Genomic DNA, 13,216 nt, shown 5'->3' on the forward strand with positions numbered 1-13,216 from the left:
TGGGAATCACTAGATCCAGGTTCAGGCAGACTCTTGGCATGTCTCATCCATGTTATCCTGTGGAATGGCAGCTCCCTTTCAGAACCGTGTTCATGGAGAAACAAGTTATGATATTTGAGTCTTAAGAGTTTGTCACATCCTTAGTCATCAGAGAAATGCAAATCAAAACATCTTAGACCTGTAAGAATGGCCAAGATCAAAAACACTGATGACAACTTATGCTGGAGAGGTTGTGGGGAAAAGGGAACACTTCTGCATTGCTGGTGGGAGTGCAAGCTGGTACAGCCTCTTTGAATGTCAGGGTGGCGATTTCCCAGAAAATTAGTAAACAACCTTCCCAGAAATACCACTTTTGGGTATATATCCAAAGGATGCTCAATCGTGCCACAAGGACATGTGCTCAACTATGTTCATAGCAGCATTGCTTGTCATAGCCAGAACCTGGAAACAACCTAAATGCCCCTCAACAAAAGAATGAATAAGGAAAATGTGGTACATTTACACAATGGAGTACTACACAGCAGAAAAGAAATAATGACATCTTGAAATTTGTGGGCAAAGGGATGGATTTAGGAAACATCATTTTGAGTGAGGTAACTCAGACCCAGACCCAGGAAGACAATTATCAAATGCACTCATAAGTGTTTTTTTTTTTGTTGTTGTTGTTTTTTTTTTGTTTTGTTTTTTTTTGGTTTTTCGAGACAGGGTTTCTCTGTGGTTTTGGAGCCTGTCCTGGAACTAGCTCTTGTAGACCAGGCTGGTCTCGAACTCACAGAGATCCGCCTGCCTCTGCCTCCCAAGTGCTGGGATTAAAGGCGTGCGCCACCACCGCCCGGCTCATAAGTGTTTTTTAAACAAAGAAAACCAGCCTACAAATCACAATTCCAGAGAACCTAGACGACAGTAAGGACCCTAAGAGAGACATACATAGATCTAATCTACATGGGATGTAGAAAAAGACAAGATCTTCTGAGTAAATTGGGAGCATGGGGACCATGGGGGAGGGTAGAAGGGGAGGAGAGAGGCAGGGAGGAGAGCAGAGAAAAATGTAGAGCTCAGTAAAAATAAAGTTAAAAAAAAAGTTTGTCATTAAACCTTTATAACCCCCATCCCTTCCTCCGCCCCTCCTGCCTCCCAAATAAAGAAAAAGACAATCTTAAGGCTAGCAGCCTGTTTATGTTGGCGTCTGGGACTAGAAGATGGCAAACCTCAGAACACAGCATATAGCAGATAGGACATGAACTGAGTCTACTACTGGGCTGTCAATGTTCCTTACAGGCCTACCTAGCTCCCACCCCCACCCCCAGCCATCTGTCACCTTCCAGGTAGGGTTCCTTACAGGGTGTTAGTCTTTGAATCACAAACAGGGCAACTCAGTACTGGCAATATTATTTTACTGAAGACCTGAAGTTGCACAAATAGTTCTTTAGAACATAAAACTAAAAGGATTCATCCATCACAGTTACACTTAGTATTTAGAAGAGGCAAGTATAAAACAGTTCTGCTTCTACATGATACAAATTCCATATAATAGCATGATTTCAACAGTACATTAGAGCCGAGTCATCTTCCCCAGAACGGCTGATGATTCCCACAGGGGAGGGAACAACGCGAGTTGCATGAGTAGTCAAGTTTCTTTCCGTTCCCAAGTTCACTTTAGTTACAGGAAGCTAATGAGGCCAGTCCTGTCACTGGAGCAGAAGTCACAGGACTGTTCGGAACTCATCAAAAATGAAGTTAGGCACATGTGCTTCGGCCACCTGGAATAGAAAGCAGAAGTTAAAATTATTCATAGCATTTGAGCTAAAAAAAATCACAATTTCACATATGACAATTCAAGAAGTGAGTTATCTGTTGTAATAAGATGAGGTGCTGATGCACACAGGTAAACTAGGAAACAGCTCTTTCATGGTTGGTGTCTTAGTGTCTCCTTATTGTGTACCACTAATACAACACTTGAGGGGAGACCGCTGCCTCCAACTATAGGCTTGGGTTTTGAGAACACTTTGATCTAGAAATACATATCTGAGAGGCAATGAGGAGAAATCTGGAGCCAGAGGGAAGGAATGTGAAGGTCTTGAAAGGCCTGCATTCCTTAACTTTTTAGGAGAAGGAGGAGGCAGGGGTGGGGTGGGAAATCTCTCTCTCTCTCTCTCTCCCTCCCTCCCTCCCTCCCTCTCCCTCCCTCCCTCCCTCCCTCCCTCCTCCTCTCTCCTGAAGATAGAGAACATGCGGTAAATGTGGACAGCACAAAAATCCTGAGACACTAATACCAATATTTAAATTTGTATTCTGGCTGTGGTGGTGGCCCTCGCCTTTAATCCTAGTACTGGGAAGGTGGAGGCAAGACTAGCCTGTCCACAAAACATGTTCCAAGACAGAGAAACCCTGTCTCAAAAAAACAAACAAAATGGTATTTTTTTTTTTTTTTTTTGGTTTTTCGAGACAGGGTTTCTCTGTGGTTTTGGAGCCTGTCCTGGAACTAGCTCTTGTAGACCAGGCTGGTCTCGAACTCACAGAGATCTGCCTGCCTCTGCTTCCCGAGTGCTGGGATTAAAGGCGTGCGCCACCACCGCCTGGCCAAAATGGTATTTTTACAGTCCACACTCACTCAAAATCGGGATCAGTAACATTTAATCATAGAGATTTTATTGAAGATATTTTAATAGAGGTCAGTAAAAAAAGGGGGGGGGTGCTCAGAAGCAAGATTATGGTTACAGCTCATTATGGAAGGGTGGATGGACCTTGTAATCTGTTAGCTCTGAAAATGTATCCATACCCTTGAACATATACTGGTGGACATTTGCACATTTTATGTATTGTATATGTTAATCTTTAGCAGGTAAATTCCTAGCAGCAGAATTTCTGGGACTAGGATAAATATATCATCAGAGTTTAAAAAGATAGATAAAGCTAAATTCCCCTCAGAGGCTGGGGTTGCTACACTGCCATCCACATCGTGGAGAATAAACCTTTCCAAGCACAGGGCCCAACATTTCCCTTGTCGCCAATCTAGGTTAGCTTGCACCTTGGATATAAGGTCACACCTTTTCTAAACGTTTACCCTAAAACACGGCCTGTTAATGTCCTTTACCTATCTCTCTACTGAACAGGTGATCTTTTTCTTTATTGAGTTGAATGAGAACATTATAAATTAAGGAAATGTCCACTTTTTTGATTTATAGGATTTATTCCTATCCATCTCTTATTTTTTTCAGAGGCATTGGACATAATTTAATCTGGCATAAATTAGACATCTTTTATGTGTTACGGTGAGAAAGTTGTGTTGGTACACATTTATCTAAATGTCTTCTAACTTTGGTTCTAACCTGCTTCTGCCATTGGTTTTAACAACGTGGGTGCCATTTTGCGCCCACACTGTGAGTGTCCCAAGCCACCACATAACTGTGGCCTGTTTCTCTCCCGATGTGAGGTACCACTTTGTCCTGTGCACAGTTACATGCACAGAATGTGCACTGGCCCTGCTGGTCTCTTACCAGCACCACACCACTTCCGTTTCTGTAATTATAGGCATTAATATCTGGATTGTAATAATGTTTTCTGAAGTCCTTTATAAAAAGTCGTAACATTTTTAAAAAAGCAAGTTAAAGATTAACTGGGGCTTTGATTATAATTACATAAATCTATAAAACTAGGTATCCCACCCAAATGTATAATTTGAAGTCCCCTCATCTGAAACACAGATGTTCAAATCTTAAGATTTTGAGAAGTTTAAGCATGAGGTTAGTTGAGAAAAGGGTTCTCAGAAGCAAGATATATTCTTCTAGTGTCTATTATTTTAAAGAGTACATTTATATTTTTAAAAGGCATGTCAGATACCTTGGAGCTGAAGTTACAGGCAGTTTTGAGCTGGCTAATGTGGGTATGGGGAATTGAACTCAGGTCCTCTGCAAGAACAGTATGTGCTCTTAACCACTGAGCCATTGTTCCAATCTCTAGTAGTAGTCTTAATTATACTATTTCTTTCTTTCCTCTTTTTTCTTTGTTTTTTTTGAGACAGGGTTTCTCTCTAGCTTTGGAGCCTGTCCTAGAACTCACTAAGTAGACCAGGTTGGCCTTGAACTCAGAGAGCCTGCCTCTGCCTCCTGGCAAGCACCACCACTGCCCGGCCATGAATTATACAATTTATTTTATTTTATTTTATTTTGATTTTCGAGACAGGGTTTCTCTGTAGCTTTTTGGTTCCTGCCCTGGAACTAGCTCTTCTAGGGCAGGCTGGCCTCGAAGTCACAGAGATCCGCCTGCCTCTGCCTCCCAAGTGCTGGGATTAAAGGCGTGTGCCACCACCGCCCAGCTACAATTTCTTTTATACTTCTGTGAATGGAACTTTTTTCTCATTTTAAGTGATTTCATTTTGCCCATTTATTATTTAAGTAGGTTATTAAACTTATTTTTATTTGTTTTTTGAGACAAGATCTCATTCTATAAACCTTGGCTGGCCTGGAACTTGCTATATAGACCAGGCTGATTTCAAATTCATAGATATCTACCCGCCTCTGCCTCAAAAGTGCTGGGATTAAATGTGTGTGCCACTACCCCCAACTTTTATTCACCTTTGAATTTTTTTCAGTACTGGTGTTGAACCCAGGGCTTGCTCTACCAACGATCTGAGCTCATTTAGAAAGTTTCCCCATGATTCTATGAGGCTCTCATTACATTCTTAGTAGGCAGCACTTGCTTTATTTCTTCCAGATCTGTCACACTCAGATCATCTATCATCTACACGATGAGAACAGGAGGTGTCGGTAGTTGTCACGTGGCTTTCACAGCCCGACAAGACTGCTGCTGTCCTTTCACGAAGTACTGCATGCTCATGGAGATGCTCATCCATCAGCTTTGGCTGTTGTTGTTAGAAAGTGCCTCCCACTAAGAAGAGACTTTTCCACACATATTACTTATGCACACAGCCGCTGAATGCCTCTAGAGGTCAGAGGACATCCTGCGGGGACCAGATTTCTCTTTCTGCCATTTGGGTTCTGGGACTCAGACAGTCAGGTTTAGTAGCAAGCGCCTCTACCAGACAATCCCATTTTTAACTATTAATGTTTAAAAAAGGGGAAACCATTTTTTTTTCAGCATTTGTTATAGGTCTTTACATTTCTTAAATCAAGCTTTGTGTTTAAACTTCCCAAGGGTGATATTATTTAGGGGGGCAAAGAAGGACTTTGCCAGAAGATAAAAAGCACTTCTTCGGGGCTGAAGTGATGGCTCAGAGGTTAAGAGCATTGCCTGCTCTTCCAAAGGTCCTGAGTTCAATACCCAGCAACCACATGGTGGCTCACAACCATCTGTAATGGGTCTTGTGCCCTCTTCTGGCCTGCAGGCATACACACAGAATACTGTATACATAATAAATAAATAAATATTAAAAAAAAAAGCACTTCTTCATTTTTGGAAGCAGTGGCCATATACAGCTGTGGCTGTGGCATGGACTTAGGTGCTGGGCCCTAGGCTGTTAGGGAGATAAAGAACAGGGCACCCTAATCCCAGCACTTGGGAGGCAGAGGCAGACGGATCTCTGTGAGTTCGAGACCAGCCTGGTCTACAAGAGCTAGTTCCAGGACAGGCTCCAAAAACCACAGAGAAACCCTGTCTCGAAAAACCAAAAAAAAAAAAAAAAAAAAAAAAGAACAGGGCACCCACGGCCATTTCTTTCCCTGGCCAGTTAGAAATCTCTTCCTTGCTTGCCCTGAGGAGGGGGACAGAAGCCCTTCACTGTGCAGGGAAGAGGCACGATGGAGCGCAAGGGAGGGGCTGAGGGGCATCTGCTGAAGAGCGACATGTCATCACTGTCACCCTCTGGTCTCTGTGGCTTACCCTGCGGGGGAGCTTTGTATACCGGACATAATCCTCCAGGAAGAGAAGGGCACCCACAGCATCTGCAGGCATTTCAGGCATCTTCTGGCTGTAAAAGAAGTCTGGGTCAGTCAGCTGCTTTGAATGTTAACAGGCCCTTACTCGACTAATGAGCAGCATGCCAAAGCTCTAACAAACCCATAGGGCACCCCTTGATTCCTATGAAATAATTATCCTACTCTTATTTAGGAATCAACCTTGCAGAAAACAACCTAGCCATGAGCTGGTGCGATGGGTAAAAGCACCTGCCATCAAGTGTGATGATGGCTTGAGTCCCATCCCCAGAATCCACCTGAGGAAGAGAACTGGTTCCCTGAAGGTTGTTTTCTGACCTCCACATGCACACACATAAATAGATGTAATTAAAGAAAAAATCCCAACCCTAACCTTGTTGTCGGCTTATAAAGTGTCCTGTAGTCCATTTACACCCATCTTCATGTCTCTCGCACTCCGTGACTCAATGCCTGACGGGCTCCCGTACTTTCCCATCCTCTAATCTCTTAGCCACATTTGTTTTGCGCACTCATTTGAAAATAAATGACTAGCCAGGACAATTCCATCCACTCTGGCGGCTGTTGCAGGAGAACTGTACATTTAACAACTACCTGGGCTATAGACTAAATCCAGGGACAGGTTGAGGAACAGTGAAACAATGTCTCCAGAGTAAAAGGAGGACAGGGTGTGGCCTAGCTTTAGAGTGCTTGCTTGCACATATGAGATCCTAGCATAGCAGAACAGAAACAGATGGTAATCTGTTAACTTTACACTGTAACAAGACAGAAATGTTTGAGCTAGGCTGACCCTTTCAGGCAGCAGAGAAGGAAGCTCAGGTTGCAGCAGCCTAAAGCCATGGCTTTTGTTTTTTCCTAGCCTAGGAAATCCCCAATTGAAGAGAAGGGAGCAAAGAATTAGAAGAAATCGAAGGTTTATATGTCTTGTTATACATGACAGACTAGCCTTTTCCCTGGCCTTGACACTGAGGAAGCACTCCTCTTTAGTGTGGGAATCCATGTCTTACTGGTGGTCAGACTGAGTAGACTCCCCTTTGACTGAGTGGGGCCATGTCTCGGTGATAGGCACACCGAGGTGTCTGATTCCCCTTTGGTGACTGGAGCCATATTTGAATGGTGCTCACACTGAGGAGTAGGACTTAGTGGTGCTCCAGCAGGAGTGCAGGGCTCGCTGGGCTCTGAGCTGAAGCCAACGTGGCGGAGTCACAGGTCTGCACTTTCTTTCTAATAGAAAGAAATCTAATAATGCCTACTAATCTCCATCAAGATCCAGTTTTACAATGTCCCTGCCAGTACAACTATGGAAAATACCATGGCAGGGTGACCAAGGATAAGCACTGGAGGTGACTGCTCCAGACATGGGGAGGTGCCCTGACTTGTTCATAGAGGAGAAGCTGCCTGCCTGTCTGCCAGGACAGCAATGAGGGATTTGTCACGGGAGGTTGGTGACACTAAAGCCCACTGTTTCTGATTGGTCCTCTGTACCTTGTGCACTGCTCCATTGTGGAGCGAATAAACTGGCCGGTCAGGGCCAGGAACTGCTCGGTGTACCGGGAATGAAACTGCTTCAGCAGAGTGAGCAGTCCCAGGACAAGCGGTGGCCAGTCCACGGGGTCGGCAGGTTTCCGGCAGACCATGCCTGTGGGGAAGAAAGATACAATGCCCAGTGAGCGCCTTGCTTCTGACAGTGGTCGCCAAATAGCAGTCCTCATCAATGTCACCACGGCTGGCAGGGGATTATTTTGAGGAAACAGTAATTCTGGTCTACCCCTTAAACTAGCTGCAAGGTTCATGGAACATCCTAATGTCTGAAGGGTTTAGTTTTTATCATTACTGTTTATTTTGTTCTACGCTATTAATGCCCAAGTGGTAGAGACTTGAGATGTACATTCATGTAAATGAGGATACAAACCTTGCCTTAACTTGACTAGAGCTAATGGCAGCATGGCATTCTAGATACCCAGAAGCACCTTACTAAGTAAAATCAGTTAAAATTCTGGTTAAAATGTTTTTAAAAAACAATATTGAACATTAAGATAAGAAATGAATCTGCTCAAGTCAGGACAGTGGAAGAAGGAAGACCGGGGTGGCCTGGATGCCACTGCCTGGCTTTCTCACTGGGGACTTCTGCTGCCGGGATGGCTATGCTAAGCAGGAGAGTTTAGGGCCTTCACAGGGAAAAACGGAAATGTTAGAAGACGCACACCGCCTGCCTTCAAGGCTATAAGGTTACACTCAACAGTACTGGCATGAAGACAGACTTATCAGTGCATCAGGACAGAGGCCTGAAACAGTCTGACCTTCAGATAATCCATTGACTTTCCACAAATATAACCAACAAATTACTGGAGAAAGAGAAATTTTGTCAAAACATGATACTGAATTGGATAGCCTCATGGAGGGGCTGAGGATGATGAACCTGACCCCACCTTACACCAGGTGCAAACAATAACTTGGATGGTTCATAAGTCTTAGCGTAAAAGATTAAACTACAGTTACTAAAAAATGAACGGGTAAACCAAAGTCTGTGAGGGAATATTCAATAGTCACAGGGACCGCTGAGAGACGAGCATTTCTCAGTCTGGAGACGAAGCTTCCCACTAACAGGGATGGTCGTTAGCTGGATTGACCAATGTGAGCAGAAGGGATCAGCACCTGTGAGCACTTGGCAGGAAGAGGCCAAGTTGGAATCCAATCAACACGGTGCCCTCCCTCCCTTACGCAGCGATTACTGACCAAAGGCACTGTGTGTGGTAGTAGGCAGAATAGGGACTGGCAGAGGGACAATGCCTAGGACCAGGGAATGTTTCTGAATGAGAGGATTAAAAAACCCAGAGACTCCACAGTTTACTTTAAAAACATTTTAGAACCTAGGAAGGAAAACAAGGAAGAGACACAGTTTAAAGTGTCTAAGAAAACAGTAATACAGATCTGTAGAAATGTCCTCACAGTGCGAGTGACTGAAAGGCAGTACTGCTGGGCTCTGAGAGCACTTTTTAAACCAACCAGATACGCAGTGGATTAAAAAATTCCACTTGGTCAGATGCAAAGTCTGGAGACAGAGGAAGGACCTGGGAATCTCCTGGGTAATGATAGTAATGCTCACAGTAAACTGATGAACAACAACACAAATCAGTTATATTACCAGCCGGGACATCTACAGAAGAAGCCTTGGGTATGTGCTGTCTGTAGCAAACATTCTCACATGTAACCATGTGTACATTGTAGTCTGAGATACTCACTTATTCTGGTAGCCAGCAGCACATGGATACTCACAGGAACAAACATGATCATAAAGAAGTTTCTTTCACACCATAATCAGTTACTCATGTACTGAATGAAGAGACCCAAGTAAAGAAGTTGCACATCTGTAAGAGGCGGGTGTGCTCAGCTGGCTTGGACCCCACTGTGCACATCCCGTCAATGGTATTATGTGGCAGCGACACAATGGCACTGTTTTATCCATGTGCACTTGGTTACGAAAGCCTGATTCAGAATGCTGTCCTCACACACTCATCTACTGCTTGTTTATTAAAAGGAAAACCTTGGCATCATACCTAGATTTTTGTTATACTGAAGCTTTGGCAACTGAGCAATCAAGAAGAGAAAGTTGACGATGGGGAAGTAGGGTAAGCGCTTCGTTGTTATGTAAATCTGGAAGAGAAAGATAGAGAGATGGACGGTTTTTTCATATTACAGAGTATCACAGAACACGTTTCAAACAAAAAGCTCTGCTGTCTGTCTGTTTGCTCTTCTGATGGCCTGCCATAGGAGGAGTTCCATCATTTGCTGCCTCTGGAGATTTACTTCCTAAGGCCACAGGTAAATACAGGCACCTACATGCTTTACTCCTTTCCTTACAGACTGGAGCTCCTCCCCCAACCCTATTATTATCACTTCTAAAAGGAGGGGCAACAGGTGACAAGTAAGGATGATAGGGACAGCAAAATCAAGAGCAGTGAAGGTGTGGGGCTGGAAAGATGGCTCAGCTAACGATGGGGATTCTTCAGAGGACTCAGGTTCAGTTTCCAGCACTAACATAGTAGCACACAACTGTCCTCAACTCCAGTTCCCGGGGATCTGACATCATCTTCTGGTCTCCTTGGGCATCAGGCAGACATACGGTGCACTTACACATAAGTGGGCAAATCTTTAAAAAGAAAGAGTAGTGAAGAGACGTAGGGCAAGGGAGGGAGCCTGAGACAAAAGGAAGAGAGAAAAGATCCAGGCAGCAGAGAGCAGAAAGCGACAGCAGACGCTGAGGAAGAAAGCAAAGCCTCCTTTGTCATATGCTTCCCACAGGCAGCCTCCCCCCCAGTGAACATGGCAGAAAAGTCAGGGCAGACAAAGCCATGCCACCCCTCAGCAGGCCTCCAGTCCACAGAAGACAAGGCAGCACCCTGGTTCAGAGCCCAGGCTCTTTCACTGGCCAGTTCCCCGATTAGTGAGGAGGCCCAGGGTAGCCCTTGATCTCTGCAAGCCTCAGGCCCTTCACTAAGGCTGGCCTGTTTCCCGGGGCTGCTCCACAAAGCACTCTGATGTCAACCACCCTTTACGTTCATCATCGGCGGTATATTTTGTGACAGGGTTTTATTAATATGATTTAAAATCTTCGAAAGTAACCAGGGTAGCCCTCTAAAATGGACATGTTTCTGCATCAACACATATAAACACTCAAACATAGGAAATACATCAAGTGCAGGCAGCTGAGGACAGGCACCGCCATATAAGATCTAGCACTGACTCATGAGAAACCCTGCATCTCTCAATGGGTTCTGGAGCTCGGAGTTGAGAACAGAGAAGCTTGGCATTTGTAACTGCAGTTTCCATTGGTCACCATGGGGAAGCATTTGCAAGCAAGACAGAGCAGTGTGGCCTTTCCAGCTCCAAGTGAACCCACACCGATAGTGCATTTACTTTTCCAGAACCCTGACCAGTACCAGTCTCACAGGCAGGGAGGTGACATCATTTAAAAAAGGCTGGAACCTGACAGCATGGGGTTCTGGGGGCTGAATGCAGGTTTCTGGAACATTTTCACAGAGATGTGTTACCTGGACAAAGTCACCTTTTGTATCACACAGTCCTGTACCCACCCCTCCATTCAATTTCATATTTAGTCATTAACCTTATTCAGTGGGTTGTGAATGCCAGCTGCCTCCAGATAGGCTGTGATTTCATATAAGAGTGTGTTATCTTCTTTGGGGTAGGGAAGCGAAGGGTCCCGATAGTGGGCTTCAATGTCAGCCAAGAGAGCCCTAAAGGGGGAGAGAAGCAACAATAAACATGAGCGGTCGGTCAGCTGAGTTTATACATCTGTCCCTGAGTCTTGTCCTTAGGACTCCCGATCTGACCTAGAATCACTTTATCTCTTGGAGTCAAGTTAAATCAAGTGCTTTCACTACTGAGATTACAAAAGAAAAAAAAAGTGTGTGTGTCTGTGCGCGCCCATGGAGGCCAGATGAGGGCCTCTGATCCCTTGGAGCTAGAGTCACAGGTAGCTGTTAGCTGTGCGACAGGGTGCTGGTAACCAAACACTGGTCTTCTGAAAGAGCAGCCAGTGCTCTTAACTGCAGAATCATCTCTCCAATCCCTCCTTGGCCAAACTGGGCCAAACTGTTTCTAAGAACTATTTTGTTAGCAGAGCTGACGTTGGGATGGAGAAGCCTGGATTAGTTATCTGAGCATAAAGAAAGGTGGAGAATAGCAGTTGGAAGGGAGGGTATGTGTGCACCCAGGATGTGTTGGTCCTCTCTCCCCTGCTCTCTGGGTAACCACTGCTTAGCTCCTTAGAGTCCACCTCTTGTCAATTCTGTTAGCAACAGTTTTTTAAGCTGGAACATGGGTGCTACTGTATGTTATGTGAGCAACACACGTGAAAAACCCAGAGACCTTACACGAACAAGATGTGAATGTGGGTGCTTGGGGGTGGACAGCGTGAGCCCACACGCTGCTGCCTCAGACCCCGGCACTTACTTATTGAGGTTGTCCAGGGCAGCGGCCAGATGTCTGGAGTCAAATCGACACGAGGAGTTTAGCTCATTGGCAATCTGCTGTCTCAGGATCTGCATCTGTCCAACCTGAGAACCAGTGACAGAATGCAGAGGTGACACGCAGGGTACTTGAGAGTCGTCACTAGCCTGCACACAGAGCTGGAGTGGCTCTGAGGGATGTGCCTTTGGCAGTCACCAGTCCGCTACACTGTCTCCGAGGCAGCCATAGCAGCGCCTCTTCCAAATGTCTCTGGTTGTTCTCTCTGTCACCAGAGAGAGCCACACTGCAGCTTCATATGTATGATAAACCTTTCCTAGCACCATGGAGTAGTCCAGGCCAGTGGCTTCACTGTGCTCTTGCCAGATTCTAAAAAAAGCTAGTGGTCATCTAAATAGTTAATTGGTTCATTTGCCTTTATTCCTCATTTGCAAAGACACAGTGTTTTATTCATAGCATATGGATAATTTATGCTCCCAAAGATCCCCGCTTCTGAACATTGAGGTAGTCAGGAGGGAAAGGGACAATTGCTCTGCTATAATGCTGCGAGGACCACAGGCTTCAGATGACAGACCAGAGTGTTCTATGAACTTGAGCAAGTGGGAAGCTATGGGTCCATGAAGAGCCCAGTGGGTGGTAGCTCCAGAGAGAAGGATAAAGGAACGAATGGCGTGAGACATAACAAGAATCTGCAGAAGTTCTGTTTCAGCCATGAAAGGAATAGATTTCCATCAACATGAAGTCATAGGAAAATAGTAATTTACAAAACAGTGTTAGTTATTCCTGCGTCCCCCATACTTTCTTTACATAGTATTGACTAGCCTGTTTCCCATAGCATACCTTCATTATGGCTTCCAGGTAAGTGGTCCAAATCTTCTGTGTTTTAGTGATGGCGGAAAGATAAACTTTACTGGAATTTGCTGAAAGTTAAAATACAATCTGAGTTCAGTAAATCCAGAAAGGTTGGTTATAATAATACAGCATCAGTTCTGCCTTGGCGAATCTCGGACACTTACCTACAATGCTTTTTAGGGGGCTGACAGCATTCATAAGTGTTTTTAAAGTATCTTGAACAGTTCTATCTCTCAGGATAATTTTCTGAAACATACTGAGGAAATTCTACAAACAAGAAGCCATGTTTAAAATCCAAATATAACAACCCCAAACTCCAGTTAATTCAGATGCTGTATAGAACATCGTCTACCTCAGTCAGACAACCTCTAAATGGAAAGGAAGCATACCCAGGTTCCTCCTAGGAGCAGTGGCTGTAAGGAGGAGATAAAGTTTCCAGCACAAGCTTCCCTTTCCCAAACTGAAATCAACTAAAGCAGTCTACCCCT

At 44.7% G+C, this 13,216-nt stretch overlaps 1 protein-coding gene across 1 annotated transcript in view; it reads right to left on the minus strand.

The window, feature by feature from the left end:
- Nucleotides 1–1,377: 1,377 nt before the first annotated feature.
- Washc5 (WASH complex subunit 5) overlaps nucleotides 1,378–13,216 on the minus strand; it is a 41,611-nt gene continuing 29,772 nt past the window's right edge. The window contains exons 22-29 of the mRNA XM_057792118.1: nucleotides 12,893–12,995; nucleotides 12,717–12,796; nucleotides 11,862–11,965; nucleotides 11,014–11,143; nucleotides 9,446–9,542; nucleotides 7,374–7,527; nucleotides 5,839–5,926; nucleotides 1,378–1,760 (exon numbers count right to left, since the gene is read on the minus strand). Coding sequence (XP_057648101.1) covers nucleotides 1,704–1,760; nucleotides 5,839–5,926; nucleotides 7,374–7,527; nucleotides 9,446–9,542; nucleotides 11,014–11,143; nucleotides 11,862–11,965; nucleotides 12,717–12,796; nucleotides 12,893–12,995 — 813 coding nt within the window. The 3' untranslated portion in view covers nucleotides 1,378–1,703. The remainder of the gene's footprint in view (nucleotides 1,761–5,838; nucleotides 5,927–7,373; nucleotides 7,528–9,445; nucleotides 9,543–11,013; nucleotides 11,144–11,861; nucleotides 11,966–12,716; nucleotides 12,797–12,892; nucleotides 12,996–13,216) is intronic.

Source organism: Chionomys nivalis, chromosome 17, assembly GCF_950005125.1.
Source record: "Chionomys nivalis chromosome 17, mChiNiv1.1, whole genome shotgun sequence".
Classification (NCBI taxonomy): domain Eukaryota; kingdom Metazoa; phylum Chordata; class Mammalia; order Rodentia; family Cricetidae; genus Chionomys; species Chionomys nivalis.